Source organism: Haliotis asinina, chromosome 2, assembly GCF_037392515.1.
Source record: "Haliotis asinina isolate JCU_RB_2024 chromosome 2, JCU_Hal_asi_v2, whole genome shotgun sequence".
In the NCBI taxonomy this organism is placed as follows: domain Eukaryota; kingdom Metazoa; phylum Mollusca; class Gastropoda; order Lepetellida; family Haliotidae; genus Haliotis; species Haliotis asinina.
Window position 1 is genome coordinate 100,526,687 of NC_090281.1, and position 21,431 is coordinate 100,548,117.

General features: G+C 40.9%; 2 protein-coding genes across 3 annotated transcripts in view; one reads left to right on the forward strand and one right to left on the reverse strand.

Annotated features, from left to right (window-relative positions):
* The first annotated feature begins 200 nt into the window (after positions 1-200).
* On the forward strand, positions 201-2,071 carry LOC137272161 (uncharacterized protein DDB_G0287625-like). The gene is made up of 2 exons (XM_067804515.1): positions 201-206; positions 548-2,071. The coding sequence occupies exons 1-2, from the start codon at positions 201-203 to the stop codon at positions 2,069-2,071; spliced, it is 1,530 nt and encodes a 509-aa protein (XP_067660616.1).
* A 4,977-nt stretch (positions 2,072-7,048) lies between these two features.
* The window catches only part of LOC137273067 (P protein-like), a 38,132-nt gene continuing 23,749 nt past the window's right edge, over positions 7,049-21,431 (reverse strand). The window contains exons 10-20 of one of the 2 annotated variants that reach the window (XM_067805516.1): positions 18,234-18,358; positions 15,033-15,165; positions 14,471-14,606; positions 13,989-14,133; positions 12,041-12,092; positions 11,483-11,591; positions 11,094-11,221; positions 10,677-10,841; positions 9,742-9,835; positions 8,868-8,961; positions 7,049-8,450 (exon numbers count right to left, since the gene is read on the reverse strand). In XM_067805516.1, the coding sequence (XP_067661617.1) occupies positions 8,363-8,450; positions 8,868-8,961; positions 9,742-9,835; positions 10,677-10,841; positions 11,094-11,221; positions 11,483-11,591; positions 12,041-12,092; positions 13,989-14,133; positions 14,471-14,606; positions 15,033-15,165; positions 18,234-18,358 (1,269 nt within the window). In that variant the 3' untranslated portion in view covers positions 7,049-8,362. The remainder of the gene's footprint in view (positions 8,451-8,867; positions 8,962-9,741; positions 9,836-10,676; positions 10,842-11,093; positions 11,222-11,482; positions 11,592-12,040; positions 12,093-13,988; positions 14,134-14,470; positions 14,607-15,032; positions 15,166-18,233; positions 18,359-21,431) is intronic. The other variant, XM_067805517.1, reaches the window with a different exon arrangement.

The following is a 21,431-nucleotide window of genomic DNA, read 5'->3' on the forward strand; positions in this document are numbered from 1 at the left end:
TGATGACGTGAAAGCGACGTTGCAGCAAGCTCCACGTCACAGTGGAGAGGAGACGAAAGAAAGGTTTCATGATGGGTTGTTTGAATCAACAAACTGGATGAACAAGTAATGGATTTTATTGTAGTACAGTTGGGGGCAGATGATTAATCAATGTATTTGGGTTTTATGTACGACCACCAAATGATTATGATCAGACAGATATGAAGGTACAGCTAGAGCTGTCCAAAATCTGTTTTCTGTCAAAACCTGTTTCAGCCTGCATCACAACACTGTAGCCTGCAGCAAGGCCAGTAAGAAACTTTCCCAGCTCTGTGTATTCTGCAAATGCAAGTGTGAAATGTAGATTTCAGATGTGTCTTGATCAGTTTCAGAGAATGCTGTTAACCTGATCACACCTGAACTGACATTCTCGCTGGAGGATGAAATAATTGCTCTAAAGTGCTCTCTTGTTTAGAGATGGGGGGGCAAAGGTCACAAAGGTATCCCACCCCAGTACCAACAACACCATATCCCTCCCCAATACCAACAACACCATATCCCTCCCCAGTACCAACAACACCACATCCTTCCCCAGTACCAACAACACCACATCCCTCCCCAGTACCAACAACACTACATCCCTCCCCAGTACCAACAACACCATATCCCACCCCAATACCAACAACACCATATCCCTCCCCAATACCAACAACACCACATCCCTCCCCAGTACCAACAACACCATATCCCACCCCAATACCAACAACACCATACCCCTCCCCAGTACCAACAACAACACATCCCTCCCCAGTACCAGCAACACCATATCCCACCCCAATACCAACACCATATCCCTCCCCAGTACCAACAACAACACATCCCTCCCCAGTACCAACAACACCATATCCCACCCCAGTACCAACAACACCATATCCCTCCCCAATACCAACAACACCACATCCCTCCCCAGTACCAACAACTCCATATCCCACCCCAATACCAACAACACCACATCCCACCCCAGTACCAACAACACCACATCCCCCCCAGTACCAACAACACCATATCCCACCCCAATACCAACAACACCATATCCCTCCCCAATACCCACAACACCACATCCCTCCCCAATACCAACAACACCACATCCCACCCCAGTACCAACAACACCACATTCCACCCCAATACCAACACCATACCCCTCCCCAGTACCAACAACACCACATCCCACCCCAATACCAACACCATATCCCTCCCCAGTACCAACAACAACACATCCCTCCCCAGTACCAACAACACCACATCCCACCCCAGTACCAACACCATACCCCTCCCCAGTACCAACAACATCATATCCCACCCCAGTACCAACAACACCACATCCCACCCCAATACCAACAACACCACATCCCACCCCAGTACCAATAACACCACATCCCTCCCCAATACCAACAACTCCATGTCCCACCCCAGTACCAACAACACCACATCCCACCCCAATACCAACAACACCACATCCCTCCCCAATACCAACAACACCACATCCCTCCCCAATACCAACAACACCACATCCCACCCCAATACCAACACCACATCCCTCCCCAGTACCAACAACACCACATCCCACCCCAATACCAACACCACATCCCTCCCCAATACCAACACCACATCCCACCCCAGTACCAACAACACCTCACCCCACCCCAATACCAACAACACCACATCCCACCCCAGTACCAACAACACCTCACCCCACCCCAATACCAACAACACCACATCACACCCCAATACCAACACCACATCCCACCCCAGTACCAACAACACCACATCCCACCCCAATACCAACAACACCATACCCCTCCCCAGTACCAACAACACCACATCCCACCCCAATACCAACACCACATCCCTCCCCAATACCAACAACACCATATCCCACCCCAATACCAACACCACATCCCTCCCCAGTACCAACAACACCACATCCCACCCCAATACCAACACCACATCCCACCCCACTACCAACAACACCACATCCCTCCCCAATACCAACACCACATCCCACCCCAGTACCAACAACATTTGTTTCTAAGAGAAATGCTAGAAAGCCAATTCTCACATGACTTGGGCCATGGCTGAGTTATCTCTGATCTAAAGTTGTTTATGGATAGGAAGTCACACAGAGCTGACAGTGATTATGCTTTATTTCAGTTGGTGAGTTGACTAATGATGAATTGTTGATGCTAGTGCTGGTACATGTCATGAATGAATAAATATGAACAAGAACTACAAGTGAGAGACATTGTGTTCTGCTCACAAGATGTTTCAGATATCATATCCTCGATATCACCAAGGTATGTGTTCTGATCTCCACTATACCCTGGAAGCATGTATGGCTCATCCTGATGAATTTTTTACCTCCTTTGGCTGACAGTTTATCGAATCAGGTGTCTACGCTCGGAAGTTGAGCGAGTCAATCGCAACTCACTTTTGCTTTTAAAGTTATGTATGGTAATAAACTTTGCAACTCAGATGATATAGAGGTACTCTGAAAGAGGTAGATGGAGTTCTTATTTTTAGGCTTCAGACCTGTCAGTTTGTCTACATGATTTCCCGGAAATCTGAGTCGCACTGCAAACAAACCTTTGCAGCTGCAACTGCTGTTGTCGTTGACACTGGGAAGCTCGGCAGTAATGGTGGCGTAGCTGATTAGTTACTGTGAGAATGCAGAGCCAGCAAATGAAGGTAATAAAATAATAGGGTTGTACACGCGTCCACTGTGATCAAGGGTATGGTGGAGATTTATCGGATGTATGCTCTGGAGATATCAAGGATTATCTGTGATATGGAATGAAATGTATCATTTGAATTCCATTTTCATCCACAGATAGCTGGTCAGATCGTTGACTGATGGTTGTGGAGAGATGTGGATTTTCATATCATCCTGAATGTACCATCTGATGTGCACGCAAAATATGCTCTGTCTAGTCAGGGTTTCAGTATTGTCCACGTACAAACATGTTGACCAATGTTGTAGATTGTGAAAACATAAAACTTTCATTTTCACAACAATTGTCATGGTTTCAGGCTTAGACAAACCTGTAAACAAGATAATTTGCCTGAATTATAATGTACAGGATTTCAAAAGCAGCGCGCACAGGCATATTGCAAATTGCGTCACTGAGGCGTGCCCCCTTCTGATTGTTTGAAATTTCGTTCGCGGAAGAGAATTGTGTGCTGTTGTCAAAAAGGTCGATTTAATGTGATTAAATGCCGAAATTAGTGGTTTTAATGACAGATATTCATTTATAACGATGTCAGTTGATGATTATGTATTTGCACCCCCACTAGAACGTATGTAATCTTTGAGAGTAAAAATGTTCCTAGCCCAATCTTACTTCACTGAGCCTGCAAAACATTAATATCCAAATGCACATAGAATTAGTGTTATGTTTGGTAAGTGACAACGGTGAAGCTGATTAGATACTTGTAGAGCCTCATCCAATCACGTCATATTTGAACTGTTATGGCTTCTTGCCCCTTGCGCACAACGCTATTAATATTTTTATATAGCGATCTTCGACTGACAATAAAATAAGTATCATGAAACTTCTGCAGACGAACTTTTAACACCTTCATACTTGACTTCATGTGCATTAAAGAAGGAATCATCTGAGATTTTCAGCCATCCAATCGGGAAAGCTTTAACAATACATTACTGGACCTATTCACGAGCATTTTGGCTAATTAGTCCAGGAGGAGAATCTCAAAAAGGGGCCTAGAAATAGGATTTCGTAGCCTCCCCAGTACTGATTTGGTTTGACACTATTTTTAGTTAGTATGATGTCTTGGGCTCATGAAAAGGCCTGTAATACTCTCAGATTGTGGTATCAGTTGTTTTTTTCACAGGCCATTTTATGTGGTAGGGGTCAGTGAGCATTTTCAGGACATTTGGTTTGCTGCCCGACAACACTTCACAGTTAATCGTTAATAGTTTTACTACTATCAAACTGATGACTTTCATTTTGACTTTTCTGTATTTTAAAGGAACTTATTTGACATACTTTTGTTTTTGAAAAAAAATCAAAATGGCCGCCATTTTGGCCGCCATCTTGAATTGTCGTGTTTGCACCTAGAACCATTTGTTCATAGCAGAGGACTAAGTTTGCACTGATATGTAAACAAACAATTCATTTGATGAAGTAACATCACCCAAGATGTTAGAAAACTATGCTTCAAGGCCGATAACTGCTTCTAAGCTCTGGTTGTACAGGACCGGGAAAGCAAGGGTACAGCTGCACCCCCCCACCCCCACCCCTACATTTTTAACAGGTTATTTTTATGCATAAACGTATTGATATAACACACTTTTAATGTTGATAGTACCCCTTAATTAAGAAAGGCCCTGTTGTAGCTATTCAAAGTGGTCTGTCAGATAAGTCATAATTACTTTTGATACATGCAGAAGTTTACAATTAACTCTCCTCTCACTTTCTTTCACACCATATGTTACATCATGTCAGAATTGGAGTCCTCTACAACTCAAAGCTGTTGGAGCAACAATCACCTGCCATTCAAAAAGACATGTCTCTGTGCACAATAAATCAGTTCATCTGCATTCACATAGATGTCTATGCTTGCATACTGACTTTATTGCATTTACTCGATGTCAGTTCAACCAGTCCATGGGGAGACTAGAATTTCTCAACACCAGAAAAGGGATAAGGTGACCATCACAAATGCTCCAACCATGGTCAACTGGTGAAGGAATATGATTGGCTGCAGATCCTGTTTCCAAACATGCACTTGGTAGTTTACTTGCTCAATGTGATATTTTAGACCGTGAGATGTTTGTGGGCGCTTTTCATTCAGTGTCTTGTCTCATCTACAGACATCACTGGATTGTTTTGTATGTACATTGAACTTGCAAACTGTCCACAAGATATAATGACCGACAAAATCCTGATTGTCACTTAATTGTGGGAATGTAGTTTTTTGAGTTGCAGAGGACTTGAGAAAGACAATTCCCAAGGTCCAATTTCTACAAGTTATAAAATGGGACTGAGTGATGACTCATCTTAAACAAGATTGCCATATGATGAAAGGAATCGCCAAACTTCAATCTTAATGGGGATGTGTGCAGACATAATATAGTTGGACATCAGTTGCAATACGTTTGTACACAGTTTCCACCAGGTCTGCTCCGTTCGCTGACAAACCGCATTATGTTCTTAGCTTGGTATTTTATGCAAATATTCTCAAAACCAAATGATTTGTTCTTAAGAAGTTTGCAGTACATTTCTACTCAGTTCTAAAAGAGCACAATGGATTCTCGTCAAGTTCTACTTGTTAGTGCGTTTATGTAGGTCTCATGCAGGTCTTATTATGTCAACACTGTGTGCATTACCATATGACAAGGTAGGGTATACAGAAATGCGTTTTTAACATGTTCTCCATTCGCAATAAAGATTTCTGCCTGTATTACATGAACAAATTTGCAGCTCTCAACATGCTGGATGCTTATTTCCTGCAATTTTTTTTGGAAGCAGAACAAGAGTACAACGGGTTGGTAGAGCAAGAAAGGAGGAAACGAACAAGAACTTGTTGGGTGAGAAACTGGCTTTAACCTGAGAGGCTAATAGGTGTGGAACATTTCATCAGCTGATAGAGGATCTCCGCCTTGATGATCATGAGTCCTTCTACAATTTCTTGAGAATCACCCTTCCCGTGTTTGATGAAATTCTTGAATGTATCACCCCTTCATTAAATAAGATGTCTTTCTTGGTCCACCCTCTTTTTCCTGTGGAGGCATGGTGATGTCGATGTTTCTATCTTGAAACTGGTAACGGAAATAAGAACGGACTGGGAATCAAACGTGGACATGTTTGCTATTACCACTGCACACGCTATAATCAGAGCGAGAATGTAGTGCGAACGGGAAGAAGTGTCTGGATACGAGCTGGTTGAATGAGAAAGGGGTAGTGTATATTAAGAACTAATTCTAATGTATAATTCAGAACGGATATACACTGACTAACTACGGGGTTGAACTGCTTGTAAACGTTGTTCATATGGGGTGAAGGCGTGTTTCTTCCCAGTCAATACGTAATGCCAACTGTCTGGGGATAGGGCACAGATGAGGTAGACATACTGACAACTGTTTATGATCGAACAAGCATCGTAATTTATATAATCCCTACACGTTCTATCACCTTCAGTCTCGTTTTACAGTTATTGTTAGGGCGGGTCAGGACGTTCTAAGAACTACAAATGTACCTTGGTGTGTGTCAGGCCTACCAACAGATAGCATGGCCGGACCAACAGAACTCCATCGTTCGTTCGTATGTGCGACAACACTGGACAAGACAAGAGAGGACAGCTGATTTGTCCCAATGTCTTTGGTAGTGGTGTGTTTTTACCAACAATCTTGACTTCTTGCACCGTTGACGATCATCTTTGATTCGCTCCCCTACTTTGACTGACTCTTGCCTGGAATACCTGTCCGAAAGAGCATCAACTCTAATGCAGTCAGTTCGATTCTGAATTTATCTCAATGCATATCAGCCAAGTCTCTAAAGTTTGAAGCAGTTCCCTTTCTGCACATTTGCAATGTTGCCATTCCATTAACTATATGAAGAGCCAGCATTCTCTCCTCTGATAGTAGGCAGTGAAGGACCAAAACCTTCCGTTTGAAGTTCCTCTTACAAACAGAATTTGATACTCTTTCTTGATGTTCCATCTGAATGAGCTATTCTGAAAGGAACACCAGAAATGTCAGTGTGCTAATCAGGATTGATGGAAAATCCAGTCAGTCTTCCAAATGAATGACGTGTCATGTCTGTATCTTGTGAACATTGCATGTGGAGTTGTTGTCTCAAAGGATATAATTCACAACTTCTTGCATGCTGAACAGAGCAAAAGGATTAATATCATATGTACTCAGTTGAACATAGCTGAAGACAAACGTTTGGTCACCTTACATCGTCTGAACCTGAAACTGAAAACCTCCTCTTCTACATTGATTCCCCAAAAGGCTCTAAAGCACCACACAACAAATGGGTCACAATTATGATGTCTAGTGGACGGGTTTTTTAATGGTATGTGTGTACCAAATAATCCAGAGATGCGTGTAGAAGTAGTGAGAAAAACTCCTACCAAGATCCAACAGTCTAAAACATCTTATTGAGCGAGTTAACTATATGTGAATACAACCAATCATGATGATTCCTTCACCAGTTGACCATGGTTGGAGCATTTGTGATGGTCACCTTATCCCTTTTCTGGTGTCAAGAAATTCTAGTCTCCCCATGGACTGGTTGAACTGACATCGAGTAAGTGCAATAAAGTCAGTATGCAAGCATAGACATCTATGTGAATGCAGATGAACTGATTTATTGTGCACAGAGACATGTCTTTTTGAATGGCAGGTGATTGTTGCTCCAACAGCTTTGAGTTGTAGAGGACTCCAATTCTGACATGATGTAACATATGGTGTGAAAGAAAGTGAGAGGAGAGTTAATTGTAAACTTCTGCATGTATCAAAAGTAATTATGACTTATCTGACAGACCACTTTGAATAGCTACAACAGGGCCTTTCTTAATAAAGGGGTACTATCAACATTAAAAGTGTGTTATATCAATACGTTTATGCATAAAAATAACCTGTTAAAAATGTAGGGGTGGGGGTGGGGGGGTGCAGCTGTACCCTTGCTTTCCCGGTCCTGTACAACCAGAGCTTAGAAGCAGTTATCGGCCTTGAAGCATAGTTTTCTAACATTTTGGGTGATGTTACTTCATCAAATGAATTGTTTGTTTACATATCAGTGCAAACTTAGTCCTCTGCTATGAACAAATGGTTCTAGGTGCAAACACGACAATTCAAGATGGCGGCCAAAATGGCGGCCATTTTGATTTTTTTTCAAAAACAAAAGTATGTCAAATAAGTTCCTTTAAAATACAGAAAAGTCAAAATGAAAGTCATCAGTTTGATAGTAGTAAAACTATTAACGATTAACTGTGAAGTGTTGTCGGGCAGCAAACCAAATGTCCTGAAAATGCTCACTGACGCCCACCACATAAAATGGCCTGTGAAAAACAACTGATACCACAATCTGAGAGTATTACAGGCCTTTTCATGAGCCCAAGACATCATACTAACTGAACATAGTGTCAAACCAAATCAGTACTGGGGAGGCTACGACATCAGCTGCCTCCTCCTGGACTAAATGGGCCAGTAGCTATTTCGTATGCTAGCCCCTTGTCCAAGTGGATGGCTATGGTACAGTCCACTTGACACAGGATCTTGGAATAGACTGGCAAGCTATGCCATCAAAGTCCAGCAGTTGATTTAGTGTCCATTCTAAGCCTTATAATCTGTGTAGATCTAGGTGTTCCAGTCGAGCCACACGTGGCAGATGATCATGTACACAGTTGCTACGGCAACAGTAACGAGCATCATTGGAAATCCAACCCTGCAACAGAATATTTTACCAATCATGTTTTGTGTACAAATCATGTCGAATGCCAACCTGTAAAAACAGGCCCCACTAAGTAATGGAAGGAATTACGACAAATTTGAAGGAATTGCATCTCAAATGTAAACAAACGCAGCCCACTCGAGAAACAATTGCAGCGATATCGGTAGTTTAGCGGTAATAACAGAAACACAACGCCCCTATCGGAAACGATGTCGGTAAGACTTGAAACAAGATCGGCCACCTTCGGCTCAGTTCCGTGATTTGTCGGTCGCGCTCTGAAACGCACACATCAAAACATGGCGTCACTGGAAGAAGCACCCGTCTCGGTGAGTTGGTGTTTTTAGTTTCTACTGTTTTCATTTTCACGTAAGTCACCGTATGTACATAGTGCTGATATCATGGAGTACTTACTTGAAGAACTCCCTGAAGGAAATGCCGTACCCGTGCTGCTCTGCTATGCCAGCACATACCACGTTGGCAGAAGCTCCGATAAGCGTCCCGTTGCCTTGAAAATATAAACCATATCAAATAATTGAATTATTAGCGATATGTCAGCTCAGTTACAACATCACGTAAGATTGAGCTGTTGTATTTAGTATTCCTTCTGTGTGTTTAAAACTCTGCATTCTGATTTATTTGCCTTTAGATGGCGGCCTACCAATATTCCGATCCAGAACCACTGAACAATCTACTTACTGAAATTTCAACGCCGACTTTTTGAGCACTCTTACCAAAGTACTGGACAACCCGTTGCCCCTCATAACTTAATAACTGGATGATACCGGACTAAACATTCGAATCGGTACCCAAGGGAAAATATATTTAAAGTGGATGTTTGTGAATCCACCGAGAGAAACTATCCTGGCCGAGCCATGTACGTTAATATAGGTCCAAGACGTTCCCTAACTCCGACCAGGTATTGACAAAGGAGCCGAGATGTTCCCTAACTCCGACCAGGTATTGACCAAGGAGCCGAGATGTTCCGTAACTCCGACCAGGTATTGACCAAGGAGACAAGATGTTCCCTAACTTCAGTCAAGCACCTTGCCAAAGGGCCAAGATGTTCCCTAATTGCACCCATGTACCTTGCCAAAGGGCGAGGATGTTCCCTAAACCCACCCATATATTTTACCAGAGGGGCAAGATGTTCCTTAACTCCACCCATGCAGTGGCCAAGAGTGAAAATGAATTAAGTGAGTCTTGACAATTGGACTATTCCGGAATCGTGTGTGTTTGAAAAGTGAGGATAGAGCAGTTCTCGTGCCTCCCAGTGAGTTCCTCCCACCTCCCAAACATGCGCCGAACGCCAAAGCCAGCATCAGGGGAAGTAACTGCAGATTGAGCTCTTCGTCCTCACTCAGCTGCTGCAGCACTGGTACCTAGCAACAGCGTGATGTCATTACTACAACAGACCAGTCAAAAGGCAGATTTTGGCAGAGCCGTTCTACATAACGTCTTTTGTCAGTTATATTCCACATGTCTAATGTTTCTTTGTATACAAATAGTACTCGTTATGAAGTATGTTCGGCAGCATACTCTGCTGACAGCAGAATGCATTACCATCACACATCGGCTGACAGCTGAGCACATTACCGTCACACATCTGCTGACAGCAGTGTGCATTACCGTCACACATCTGCTGACAGCAGTGTGCAATACCGTCACACATCTGCCGACAGCAGTGTGCATTACCGTCACACATCTGCTGACAGCAGAGCACATTACCGTCACACATCTGCTGACAGCAGAGCACATTACCGTCACACATCTGCTGACAGCAGAGCACATTACCGTCACACATCTGCTAACAGCAGAGTCCATTACCGTCACACATCTGCTGACAGCAGTGTTCATTACCGTCACACATCTGCTGACAGCAATGTGCATTGCCGTCACACATCTGCTGACAGCAGTGTGCATTACCGTCACACATCTGCTGACAGCAGAGCACATTACCGTCACACATCTGCTGACAGCAGTGTACATTACCCTCACACATCTGCTGACAGCAGTGTGCATTACCGTCACACATCTGCTGACAGCAGAGTGCATTACCGTCACACATCTGCTGACAGCAGTGTGCATTACCCTCACACATCTGCTGACAGCAGTGTACATTACCCTCACACATCTGCTGCACTGCTTGGAACATGTACTACCCGCGAATCACTTATCTTTAAAGGTAGTCATTTAGTAAATATTGTCAACGTCGCAACTGACCATGGCGGTGGTGTAGGGAATGTTGTCGATGAAGCTGGAGGCCAATGCAGACACCCAGATGATGATGATAATGGCCGCCAATAGCCTGGACTCCTCGTCTACGGACTTGATGACGTCACTGATGGCCGTGCCTATCGTGTGTATGAGGTCCAGTTCTGCTAATGCCTGCGAGACCAATACAGACACGTGTAACCAGGCGGGGACAGAAGTGGCGCATGGATGGGAAGAAGGAAATTGGGGATCAGCCTGTGTAAGTCCACATCTAACAATACTATGGCGAAGAAGCATTTCAAACTGGGAATATGATTTCAAACTGGGATCACCAAACGAGGTTGAGGGGTACAATGGTATTTTCAGATTGAAGTTTGGTGTTGTATATTGAAAAAAGTCGATTTAAGGTGACATTGCTCTTCCTACCTCCATGAGCGTGAAGAGCGCGGCGAAGAAGAGAAGAGTTGACCACTCGACTTTGTGCAGGATTGACTCCATGTCGGAGATGTCCGCCAGGACGAGCAGCCATAGGGCCCCCAGGATTGCAATCCAACCTGGTGTAATACCGCATATAATACTCGGTCATTGTAAACAATCATGTGCGAAGGTCATTTCAAATGTGAACATTTTTACCCTGAGATTCTTTATTGTTTTGCATCATGTCTTATTCAGATGGACACAAGTTGATGGATTCTTTGACAAAACAATTCTCCTGACGGAGTGAGATAAACAAATTTTGTCTCTAACACCAATAGCTGTATTGAAGTCGGATGCCTGTGAGCAATATAGACACGTGAGTTAACATGTGACCTCACCTAGGCCCACGTGAAGTGCGGGTATGAATGAGTGTAGAAACAGAAGCAGCACGACGGCGAAAAGCACACACCCACTCTTGATGAGGAGGGGAGCGTTGGTAATCCGGTACTGAAACATGCCAGACGGGTGAGTGAGTCAAACAGCAGCTCATAGCAGCATTTCAACAATAGCACAGCGGGAGACACCAGAATGGGCTTCACACATTGCACCTAGGGGAATCCAACCCGGATGTGCGGCGTGACGAATGAACGTGTTAATCACTGGGCTACCCATCGCCCTACAAGACAGGTGAGGCTTCAGGAGTTAAAGCATTGGGTATAGATTCCAGTACTGGACATAGGGTTATTAAAATACGAACCTCAGTACTTCTACTTGGCATGAAAACAAGCAGAGATCAGCCTGCTTAATCAGAGAATCGAAACCCCATGATGCATAAAGAAGAAGAAGAAAAAAACAAAGACGTAAAACTTGTAAAAAGTGAATACCAGTTCCTGATTTACGCTCAAATACGGCGTTATTTTGTGACGTGTATCAGTCGCAAGCCGTGCGACATGTACCTTTTTTTTCAAATCGTGATACGTGGACAGGAAGTCTTGTTCTTGGGCTTGCCTGAAACAACACAAGCGCGTGTTATACATTGAGAATAGTTGACTGCAGATAGTCTACACACACCTGGAGTGTTTGGACAGGGACAAGCAACATCCTGGGAGAAGGTTTTAGGGCACAGTTCATCAGAAGCAATGCATTAAATAAATATTTAAAAAAATATATGTTAAATAAATAATGCCCGTGACATTTGATGCTACAGGGTTTGTAGCACATCAAGGTATACATTGTCAGCCCGTCCGTCACCTTCCAGATACTGATGAGGGGAGTTGTTTATGAACGTGATGGTGATGTCTGATGATGTGAGTTGTTTATGACGGTGATGGTGATGTTTGATGTGAGTTGTTTATGACGGTGATGGTGATGTCTGATGATGTGAGTTGTTTATGACGGTGATGCTGATGGCTGATGATGTGAGTTGTTTATGACGGTGATGCTGATGGCTGATGATGTGAGTTGTTTATGACGGTGATGGTGATGTCTGATGATGTGAGTTGTTTATGACGGTGATGCTGATGTCTGATGATGTGAGTTGTTTATGACGGTGATGCTGATGGCTGATGATGTGAGTTGTTTATGACGGTGATGGTGATGTCTGATGATGTGAGTTGTTTATGACGGTGATGGTGATGTCTGATGATGTGAGTTGTTTATGACGGTGATGGTGATGTCTGATGATGTGAGTTGTTTATGACGGTGATGGTTATGTCTGATAATGTGAGTTTATGGTGGTGATGGTGATGTCTGATGATGTGAGTTGTTTATGACGGTGATGGTGATGTCTGATGATGTGAGTTGTTTATGACGGTGATGGTGATGTCTGATGATGTGAGTTGTTTATGACGGTGATGGTTATGTCTGATGAGGTGAGTTTATGGTGGTGATGGTGATGTCTGATGATGTGAGTTGTTTATGACGGTGATGGTGATGTCTGATGATGTGAGTTGTTTATGACGGTGATGGTGATGTCTGATGATGTGAGTTGTTTATGACGGTGATGGTGATGTCTGATGTGAGTTGTTTATGATGGTGATGGTGATGTCTGATGATGTGAGTTGTTTATGACGGTGATGGTGATGTCTGATGATGTGAGTTGTTTATGACGGTGATGGTGATGTCTGATGATGTGAGTTGTTTATGACGGTGATGGTGATGTCTGATGATGTGAGTTGTTTATGACAGTGATGGTGATGTCTGATGTGAGTTGTTTATGACGGTAATGGTGATGTCTGATGAGGTGAGTTGTTTATGACGGTGATGGTGATGTCTGATGATGTGAGTTGTTTATGACCGTGATGGTGATGTCTGATGATGTGAGTTTATGGTGGTGATGGTGATGTCTGATGATGTGAGTTGTTTATGACCGTGATGGTGATGTCTGATGATGTGAGTTGTTTATGATGGTGATGGTGATGTCTGATAATGTGAGTTGTTTATGGTGGTGATGGTGATGTCTGATGATGTGAGTTGTTTATGGTGGTGGTGATGGTGATGTCTGATGAGGTGAGTTTATGGTGGTGATGGTGATGTCTGAAAATGTGAGTTGTTTATGATGGTGATTTCTGATGATGTGAGTTGTTTATAACGGTGATGGTGATGGTGATGTCTGATGATGTGAGTTGTTTATAGCGGTGATGGTGATGTCTGATGATGTGAGTTGTTTATGATGGTGATGTCTGATGATGTGAGTTGTTTATAACGGTGATGGTGATGTCTGATGTGAGTTGTTTATGACGGTGATGGTGATGTCTGATGATGTGAGTTGCTTATAACGGTGATGGTGATGTCTGATGATGTGAGTTGTTTATGATGGTGATGTCTGATGTGAGCTGTTTATGGCGGTGGTAATGATGTCGATGTGAGCTGTTTATGACCCCGATGGTAATGTCTTATTCCCACCTCCGTTTAAGGAGGGTTCTGCTGAGCGTGGTCTCCAACTCCGCCGTCTTCTGTTGTATCAGGGCCTTCACGATGCTCTCCTCCCGCGTCAGCATCCCCACACGGAACGCTGTCTTCCGCCACAGCTCAATCTCACGCCGCAGTTCTACATGCATGAAACAAATTTAAACATGTTACTAATAAACTGAGGTTATTCTTTCATAATTCATTCTTTGCGAATACTTTCTACTATGGTAAAACTGGTGGACACGATAAACCAGAAGATCGATTCCCGATCACTGGATCGATTCCCGATCACCGGATCACCTGCACTTGCAAACACTGTGACATAAACACTGATAAAATGGTATTGATTAAAACACAATGTAGTAAAGCCTCAACAATTTCATTTTTTTAGATTTGAGATTAATAATTTTAAATAATATTTTGCTCAACACAAATGTGTTTACTGAATTGTTTACAGGCGATCTGGCGAGTGATACCTATGACTTCCGGCGGTTCCTGGTTTTTGAGGTTCTCGATGTTGCGGTAGTAGACGCGGAGCAGACCGTAGCCGCCGACGGAGACAAAAATAATGCCGAACGCTGCGTGAATTGAGAAAACCGAGAACGTGATACCCTGAAACACGGCGAGAATAGGGTAAAATAGCGCCCATACAATGTGCACAAAATACTTACTACCGTAAAACCAGTAGACAAAACAACAAAGCAAAACAGCAAATGCACAGGTGTCAGTGCTGGTTTAGTGCCTGAGATCTGTGTTGGCGATATACACAACCTCCAGTTACCTGGCTCGCTACACGTCAGATTGCGAGTTAGAATTGTTTTTTATTAATCCATGCCTGCCATAAGAATCGAGCAACAGGATCGCGTGGTTAAGCTGGTCGACTTTGTTGCCATATGTCATCATATCCCAGTTGCTTAGAACGATGCTCATGATGTTGAACACTGGATTGTCTGGTCCAGACTCGATTATTTACAGACCGGCACCATATAGCCTTATCATTGCTGAATGTGGCGTTAAACAACAAAGAAGCAAACCAACCTGGCTCGCTGTGGCACCCACGATGATGACGTTAGGAGGATCGCCTATTGCCGTTGCCGTCCCACCAATATTCGAGAACAGCACTTCCGCCATTAGAATCTGCTTCGGGTCAAGGTTGAGGACCTCGCATAGTCTGGGACACAGAACGTACAACAGGCAGGTGTGACGATTTACCCCCTAATGTCAGATGCTATGATAACAACTGATGGTGACAGGTGAGACAGTTATACCTAATGGTATCAGGTGTTATATTTGTACTTGATGTTGACAGGCGAGACAGTCATCACTGGTGCTGGAGACGGTTGTATCACATGATAACAGGTGTGACAGTTATATCTGGTGGCGATAGACGAGAGAGTTATACCCGATGGTGACAGGTTTTATATTTGTACCTGATGGTGATAGGTTTTATATTTGTACCTGATGGTGACAGGTTTTATATTTGTACCTGATGGTGACAGGTTTTATATTTGTACCTGATGGTGACAGGTTTTATATTTGTACCTGATGGTGACAGGTTTTATATTTGTTCTTGATGGTGATAGGCGTGATGTTTGTACCCGATAGTGCCAGGATTTATATATGTACTTAATGGTGACGGGTATTATAATTGGTGGTGACAGGTGTTATCTATGCACCATTTGCACCTGATTGTGACGGGTGTTACATTTGCACATGATGGTATTATGTTTGTACCTGATGGTGACGGGTGTTATGTTTGCACCTGATGATGGTGGCGGGTGTTATGTTTGCACCTGATGATGGTGGCGGGTGTTATGTTTGTACCTGATGGTGACGGGTATTGTGTTTGTACCTGATGGTGACGGATATTATATATATGTTTGCACCTGATGGTGACGGGTATTATGTTTGTAATTGATGGTGACGGGTGTTATGTTTGTACTTGACGATGGCGGGGGTTATGTTTGTACCTGATGGTGACGGGTATTATGTTTGTACCTGATGGTGACGGATATTATATATATGTTTGCACCTGATGGTGACGGGTATTATGTTTGTAATTGATGGTGACGGGTGTTATGTTTGTACTTGACGATGGCGGGGGTTATGTTTGTACCTGATGGTGACGGGTGTTATGCTTGTACCTGATGGTGACGGGCGTTATGTTTGTACCTGATGGTGGCGGGTGTTATGTTTGCACCTGATGGTGACTGGTGTTGTGTTTGCACCTGATGGTAGCGGTTGTTATGTTTGTACCTGATGGTGACTGGTGTTATGTTTATGTTTGTAAGTGATGGTGATGTGTTTGTACCTGATTGTGACGGATGTTATGTTTATGTTTGTAGCTGATGGTGACGGGTATTATGTTTGTTCCTAATGATGACCGGTGTTATGTTTGTACCTGATGGTGTCGGGTGTTATGTTTGTACCTGATGGTGACAGGTGTTATGTTTGTTCCTAATGATGACCGGTGTTATACTTGTACCTGATGGTGACGGGTGTTATGTTTGTTCCTAATGATGACAGGTGTTATGCTTGTACCTGATGGTGACGGGTCTTGTGTTTGCACCTGATGGTGACAGGTGTTATGTTTGTTCCTAATGATGACCGGTGTTATACTTGTACCTGATGGTGACGGGTGTTATGTTTGTTCCTAATGATGACCGGTGTTATGCTTGTACCTGATGGTGGCGGGTGTTATGTTTGTACCTGATGGTGACAGGTGTTATGTTTGTTCCTAATGATGACCGGTGTTATACTTGTACCTGATGGTGACGGGTGTTATGTTTGTTCCTAATGATGACCGGTGTTATGTTTGTACCTGATGGTGACGGGTGTTATGTTTGTTCCTAATGATGACCGGTGTTATGTTTGTACCTGATGGTGGCGGGTGTTATGTTTGTACCTGATGGTGACAGGTGTTATGTTTGTTCCTAATGATGACCGGTGTTATACTTGTACCTGATGGTGACGGGTGTTATGTTTGTTCCTAATGATGACCGGTGTTATGCTTGTACCTGATGGTGACGGGTGTTGTGTTTGCACCTGATGGTGACGGGTACTGTGTTTGTACCTGATGGTGACGGGTGTTATGTTTATGTTTGCACATGATGGTGACGGGTGTTGTGTTTATGTTTACACCTGATGGTGATGGGTGGTATGTTTATGTTTACACCTGATGGTGATGGGTGGTATGTTTATGTTTGTAAGTGATGGTGACGGGTGTTATGTTTATGTTTGCACCTGCTGGCGACAGGTGTTGTGTTTGTACCTGATGGTGACGGGTGTTATGTTTATGTTTGCACATGATGGTGACGGGTGTTGTGTTTATGTTTACACCTGATGGTGATGGGTGGTATGTTTATGTTTGCACCTGATGATGACGGGTGTTATGTTTATGTTTGCACCTGCTGGCGACAGGTGTTGTGTTTGTACCTGATGATGACGGGTGTCATGTTTGTAAATGATGGTGGCGGGTGTTATGTTTGTACCTGATGGTGACGGATATTATATATATGTTTGTACCTGATGGTGACGTGTGTTATGTTTGTTTCTAATGATGACCGGTGTTATGTTTGTACCTGATGGTGACGGGTGTTATGCTTGTACCTGATGGTGACGGGCGTTATGTTTGTTCCTGATGGTGGCGGGTGTTATGTTTATGTTTGCACATGATGGTGAAGGGTGTTGTGTTTATGTTTGCACCTGATGGTGATGGGTGGTATGTTTATGTTTGCACCTGATGATGACGGGTGTTATGTTTATGTTTGCACCTGATGGTGACGGGTGTTATGTTTATGTTTGTACGTGATGGTGACGGGTGTTATGTTTATGTTTGCACCTGCTGGTGCCGGGTGTTGTGTTTGTACCTGATGATGACGGGTGGCATGTTTATAAATGATGGTGAAGGGTGTTATGTTTGTACCTGATGGTGGCGGATATTATATATATGTTTGTACCTGATGGTGACGTGTGTTATGTTTGTTCCTAATGATCACCGGTGTTATGTTTGTACCTGATGGTGACGTGTGTTATGTTTGTTCCTAATGATCACCGGTGTTATGTTTGTACCTGATGGTGACGTGTGTTATGTTTGTTCCTAATGATCACCAGTGTTATGTTTATACCTGATGGTGGCGGGTGTTATGTTTGTACTTGATGATGGCGGGGGTTATGTTTGTACCTGATGGTGAAGGGTGTTATGTTTGTAAATGATGGTGACGGGTGTCATGTTTGTACCTGATGGTGACGGGTGCAAGAAGAAGTATTGTGGTGACGTTGTCAAGAAAGGCGGAGACGACACCGCTAAAGATGCACAACAGCGTGATGAGCGGCCATATCTTCCCCTTGGCAAGCTGGTAAGCCTGTAAGACAATGACAGAAGTTAAAGCATTAGGATGAGGGATATCCGGGGTGTTATGCGTCCCGTGTTAGGTGTTATCCACAGAGCCATGGGCGAGGTGGGATAAAACCTTATGTGGAATGCTACAACGAATTTATCTTACCGAACGTCTTAACCTCTCATTGTGCAAACATAACATGTAAATACAACACTTCGACTAACTGAAACTGAATTAGTTGTAATAGTTGTTGTAATAGTTGTTGTAATAGTTGTTGTAATAGTTGTTGTAATAGTTGTTATAGTTGTTGTAATAGTTGTTGTAATAGTTGTTGTAATAGTTGTTGTTATAGTTGTTGTAATAGTTGTTGTAATAGTTGTTGTTATAGTTGTTGTAATAGTTGTTGTAATAGTTGTTGTAATAGTTGTTCTAATAGTTGTTGTAATAGTTGTTGTAATAGTTGTTGTAATAGTTGTTATAGTTGTTGTAATAGTTGTTGTAATAGTTGTTGTTATAGTTGTTGTTATAGTTGTTGTAATAGTTGTTGTTATAGTTGTTGTAATAGTTGTTGTAATAGTTGATGTTATAGTTGTTGTTATAGTTGTTGTAATAGTTGTTGTAATAGTTGTTGTAATAGTTGTTGTAATAGTTGTTATAGTTGTTGTAATAGTTGTTGTAATAGTTGTTGTTATAGTTGTTGTAATAGTTGTTGTAATAGTTGTTGTTATAGTTGTTGTAATAGTTGTTGTTATAGTTGTTGTAATAGTTGTTATAGTTGTTGTAATACTTGTTGTAATAGTTGTTGTTATAGTTGTTGTAGTTGTTGTAATAGTTGTTGTTATAGTTGTTGTAATAGTTGTTGTAATAGTTGTTGTTATAGTTGTTGTAATAGTTGTTGTAATAGTTTTCTAATAGTTGTTCTAATAGTTGTTGTAATAGTTGTTGTAATAGTTGTTGTTGTAGTTGTTGTAATAGTTGTTGTAATAGTTGTTATAGTTGTTGTAATAGTTGTTGTAATAGTTGTTGTAATAGTTGTTATAGTTGTTGTAATAGTTGTTGTAATAGTTGTTGTAATAGTTGTTATAGTTGTTGTAATAGTTGTTGTAATAGTTGTTGTAATAGTTGTTATAGTTGTTGTAATAGTTGTTGTTATAGTTGTTGTAGTTGTTGTAATAGTTGTAATAGTTGTTGTAATAGTTGTTGTAATAGTTGTTGTAATAGTTGTTCTAATAGTTGTTGTTATAGTTGTTGTAATAGTTGTTGTAATAGTTGTTGTAATAGTTGTTGTAATAGTTGTTATAGTTGTTGTAATAGTTGTTGTTATAGTTGTTGTAATAGTTGTTGTAATAGTTGTTCTAATAGTTGTTCTAATAGTTCTTGTAATAGTTGTTGTAATAGTTGTTGTAATAGTTGTTGTTATAGTTGTTGTAATAGTTGTTGTAATAGTTGTTATAGTTGTTGTAATAGTTGTTGTAATAGTTGTTGTAATAGTTGTTATAGTTGTTGTAATAGTTGTTGTAATAGTTGTTGTAATAGTTGTTGTAATAGTTGTTGTAATAGTTGTAATAGTTGTTGTAATAGTTGTTGTAATAGTTGTTATAGTTGTTGTAATAGTTGTTGTAATAGTTGTTGTAATAGTTGTTATAGTTGTTGTAATAGTTGTTGTAATAGTTGTTGTTATAGTTCTTGTAATAGTTGTTGTAATAGTTGTTGTAATAGTTGTTCTAATAGTTGTTGTAATAGTTGTTGTAATAGTTGTTGTTATAGTTGTTGCAATAGTTGTTGTAATAGTTGTTGTAATAGTTGTTATAGTTGTTGTAATAGTTGTTGTAATAGTTGTTATAGTTGTTGTAATAGTTGTTGTAATAGTTGTTGTAATAGTTCTTATAGTTGTTGTAATAGTTGTTGTAATAGTTGTTATAGTTGTTGTAATAGTTGTTGTAATAGTTGTTGTAATAGTTGTTGTAATAGTTGTTATAGTTGTTGTAATAGTTGTTGTAATAGTTGTTGTAATAGTTGTTATAGTTGTTGTAATAGTTGTTGTAATAGTTGTTGTTATAGTTGTTGTAATAGTTGTTGTTATAGTTGTTGTAATAGTTGTTGTAATAGTTGTTGTAATAGTTGTTCTAATAGTTGTTGTAATAGTTGTTGTAATAGTTGTTATAGTTGTTGTTATAGTTGTTGTAATAGTTGTTATAGTTGTTGTTATAGTTGTTCTAATAGTTGTTGTAATAGTTGTTGTAATAGTTGTTGTAATAGTTGTTATAGTTGTTGTAATAGTTGTTGTAATAGTTGTTGTTATAGTTGTTGTAATAGTTGTTGTAATAGTTGTTGTTATAGTTGTTGTAATAGTTGTTGTAATAGTTGTTCTAATAGTTGTTGTAATAGTTGTTGTAATAGTTGTTATAGTTGTTGTAATAGTTGTTGTAATAGTTGTTGTAATAGTTGTTGTTATAGTTGTTGTTATAGTTGTTGTGATAGTTGTTGTTATAGTTGTTGTAATAGTTGTTGTAATAGTTGTTGTTATAGTTGTTGTTATAGTTGTTGTAGTAGTTGTTGTAATAGTTGTTGTAATAGTTGTTGTAATAGTTGTTATAGTTGTTGTAATAGTTGTTGTTATAGTTGTTGTAATAGTTGTTGTAATAGTTGTTATAGTTGTTGTAATAGTTGTTGTAATAGTTGTTGTAATAGTTCTTATAGTTGTTGTAATAGTTGTTGTAATAGTTGTTATAGTTGTTGTAATAGTTGTAATAGTTGTTGTAATAGTTGTTGTAATAGTTGTTATAGTTGTTGTAATAGTTGTTGTAATAGTTGTTGTAATAGTTGTTATAGTTGTTGTAATAGTTGTTGTAATAGTTGTTGTTATAGTTGTTGTAATAGTTGTTGTTATAGTTGTTGGAATAGTTGTTGTAATAGTTGTTGTAATAGTTGTTCTAATAGTTGTTCTAATAGTTGTTGTAATAGTTGTTGTAATAGTTGTTGTAATAGTTGTTATAGTTGTTGTAATAGTTGTTGTAATAGTTGTTGTTATAGTTGTTGTAATAGTTGTTGTAATAGTTGTTGTTATAGTTGTTGTAATAGTTGTTGTAATAGTTGT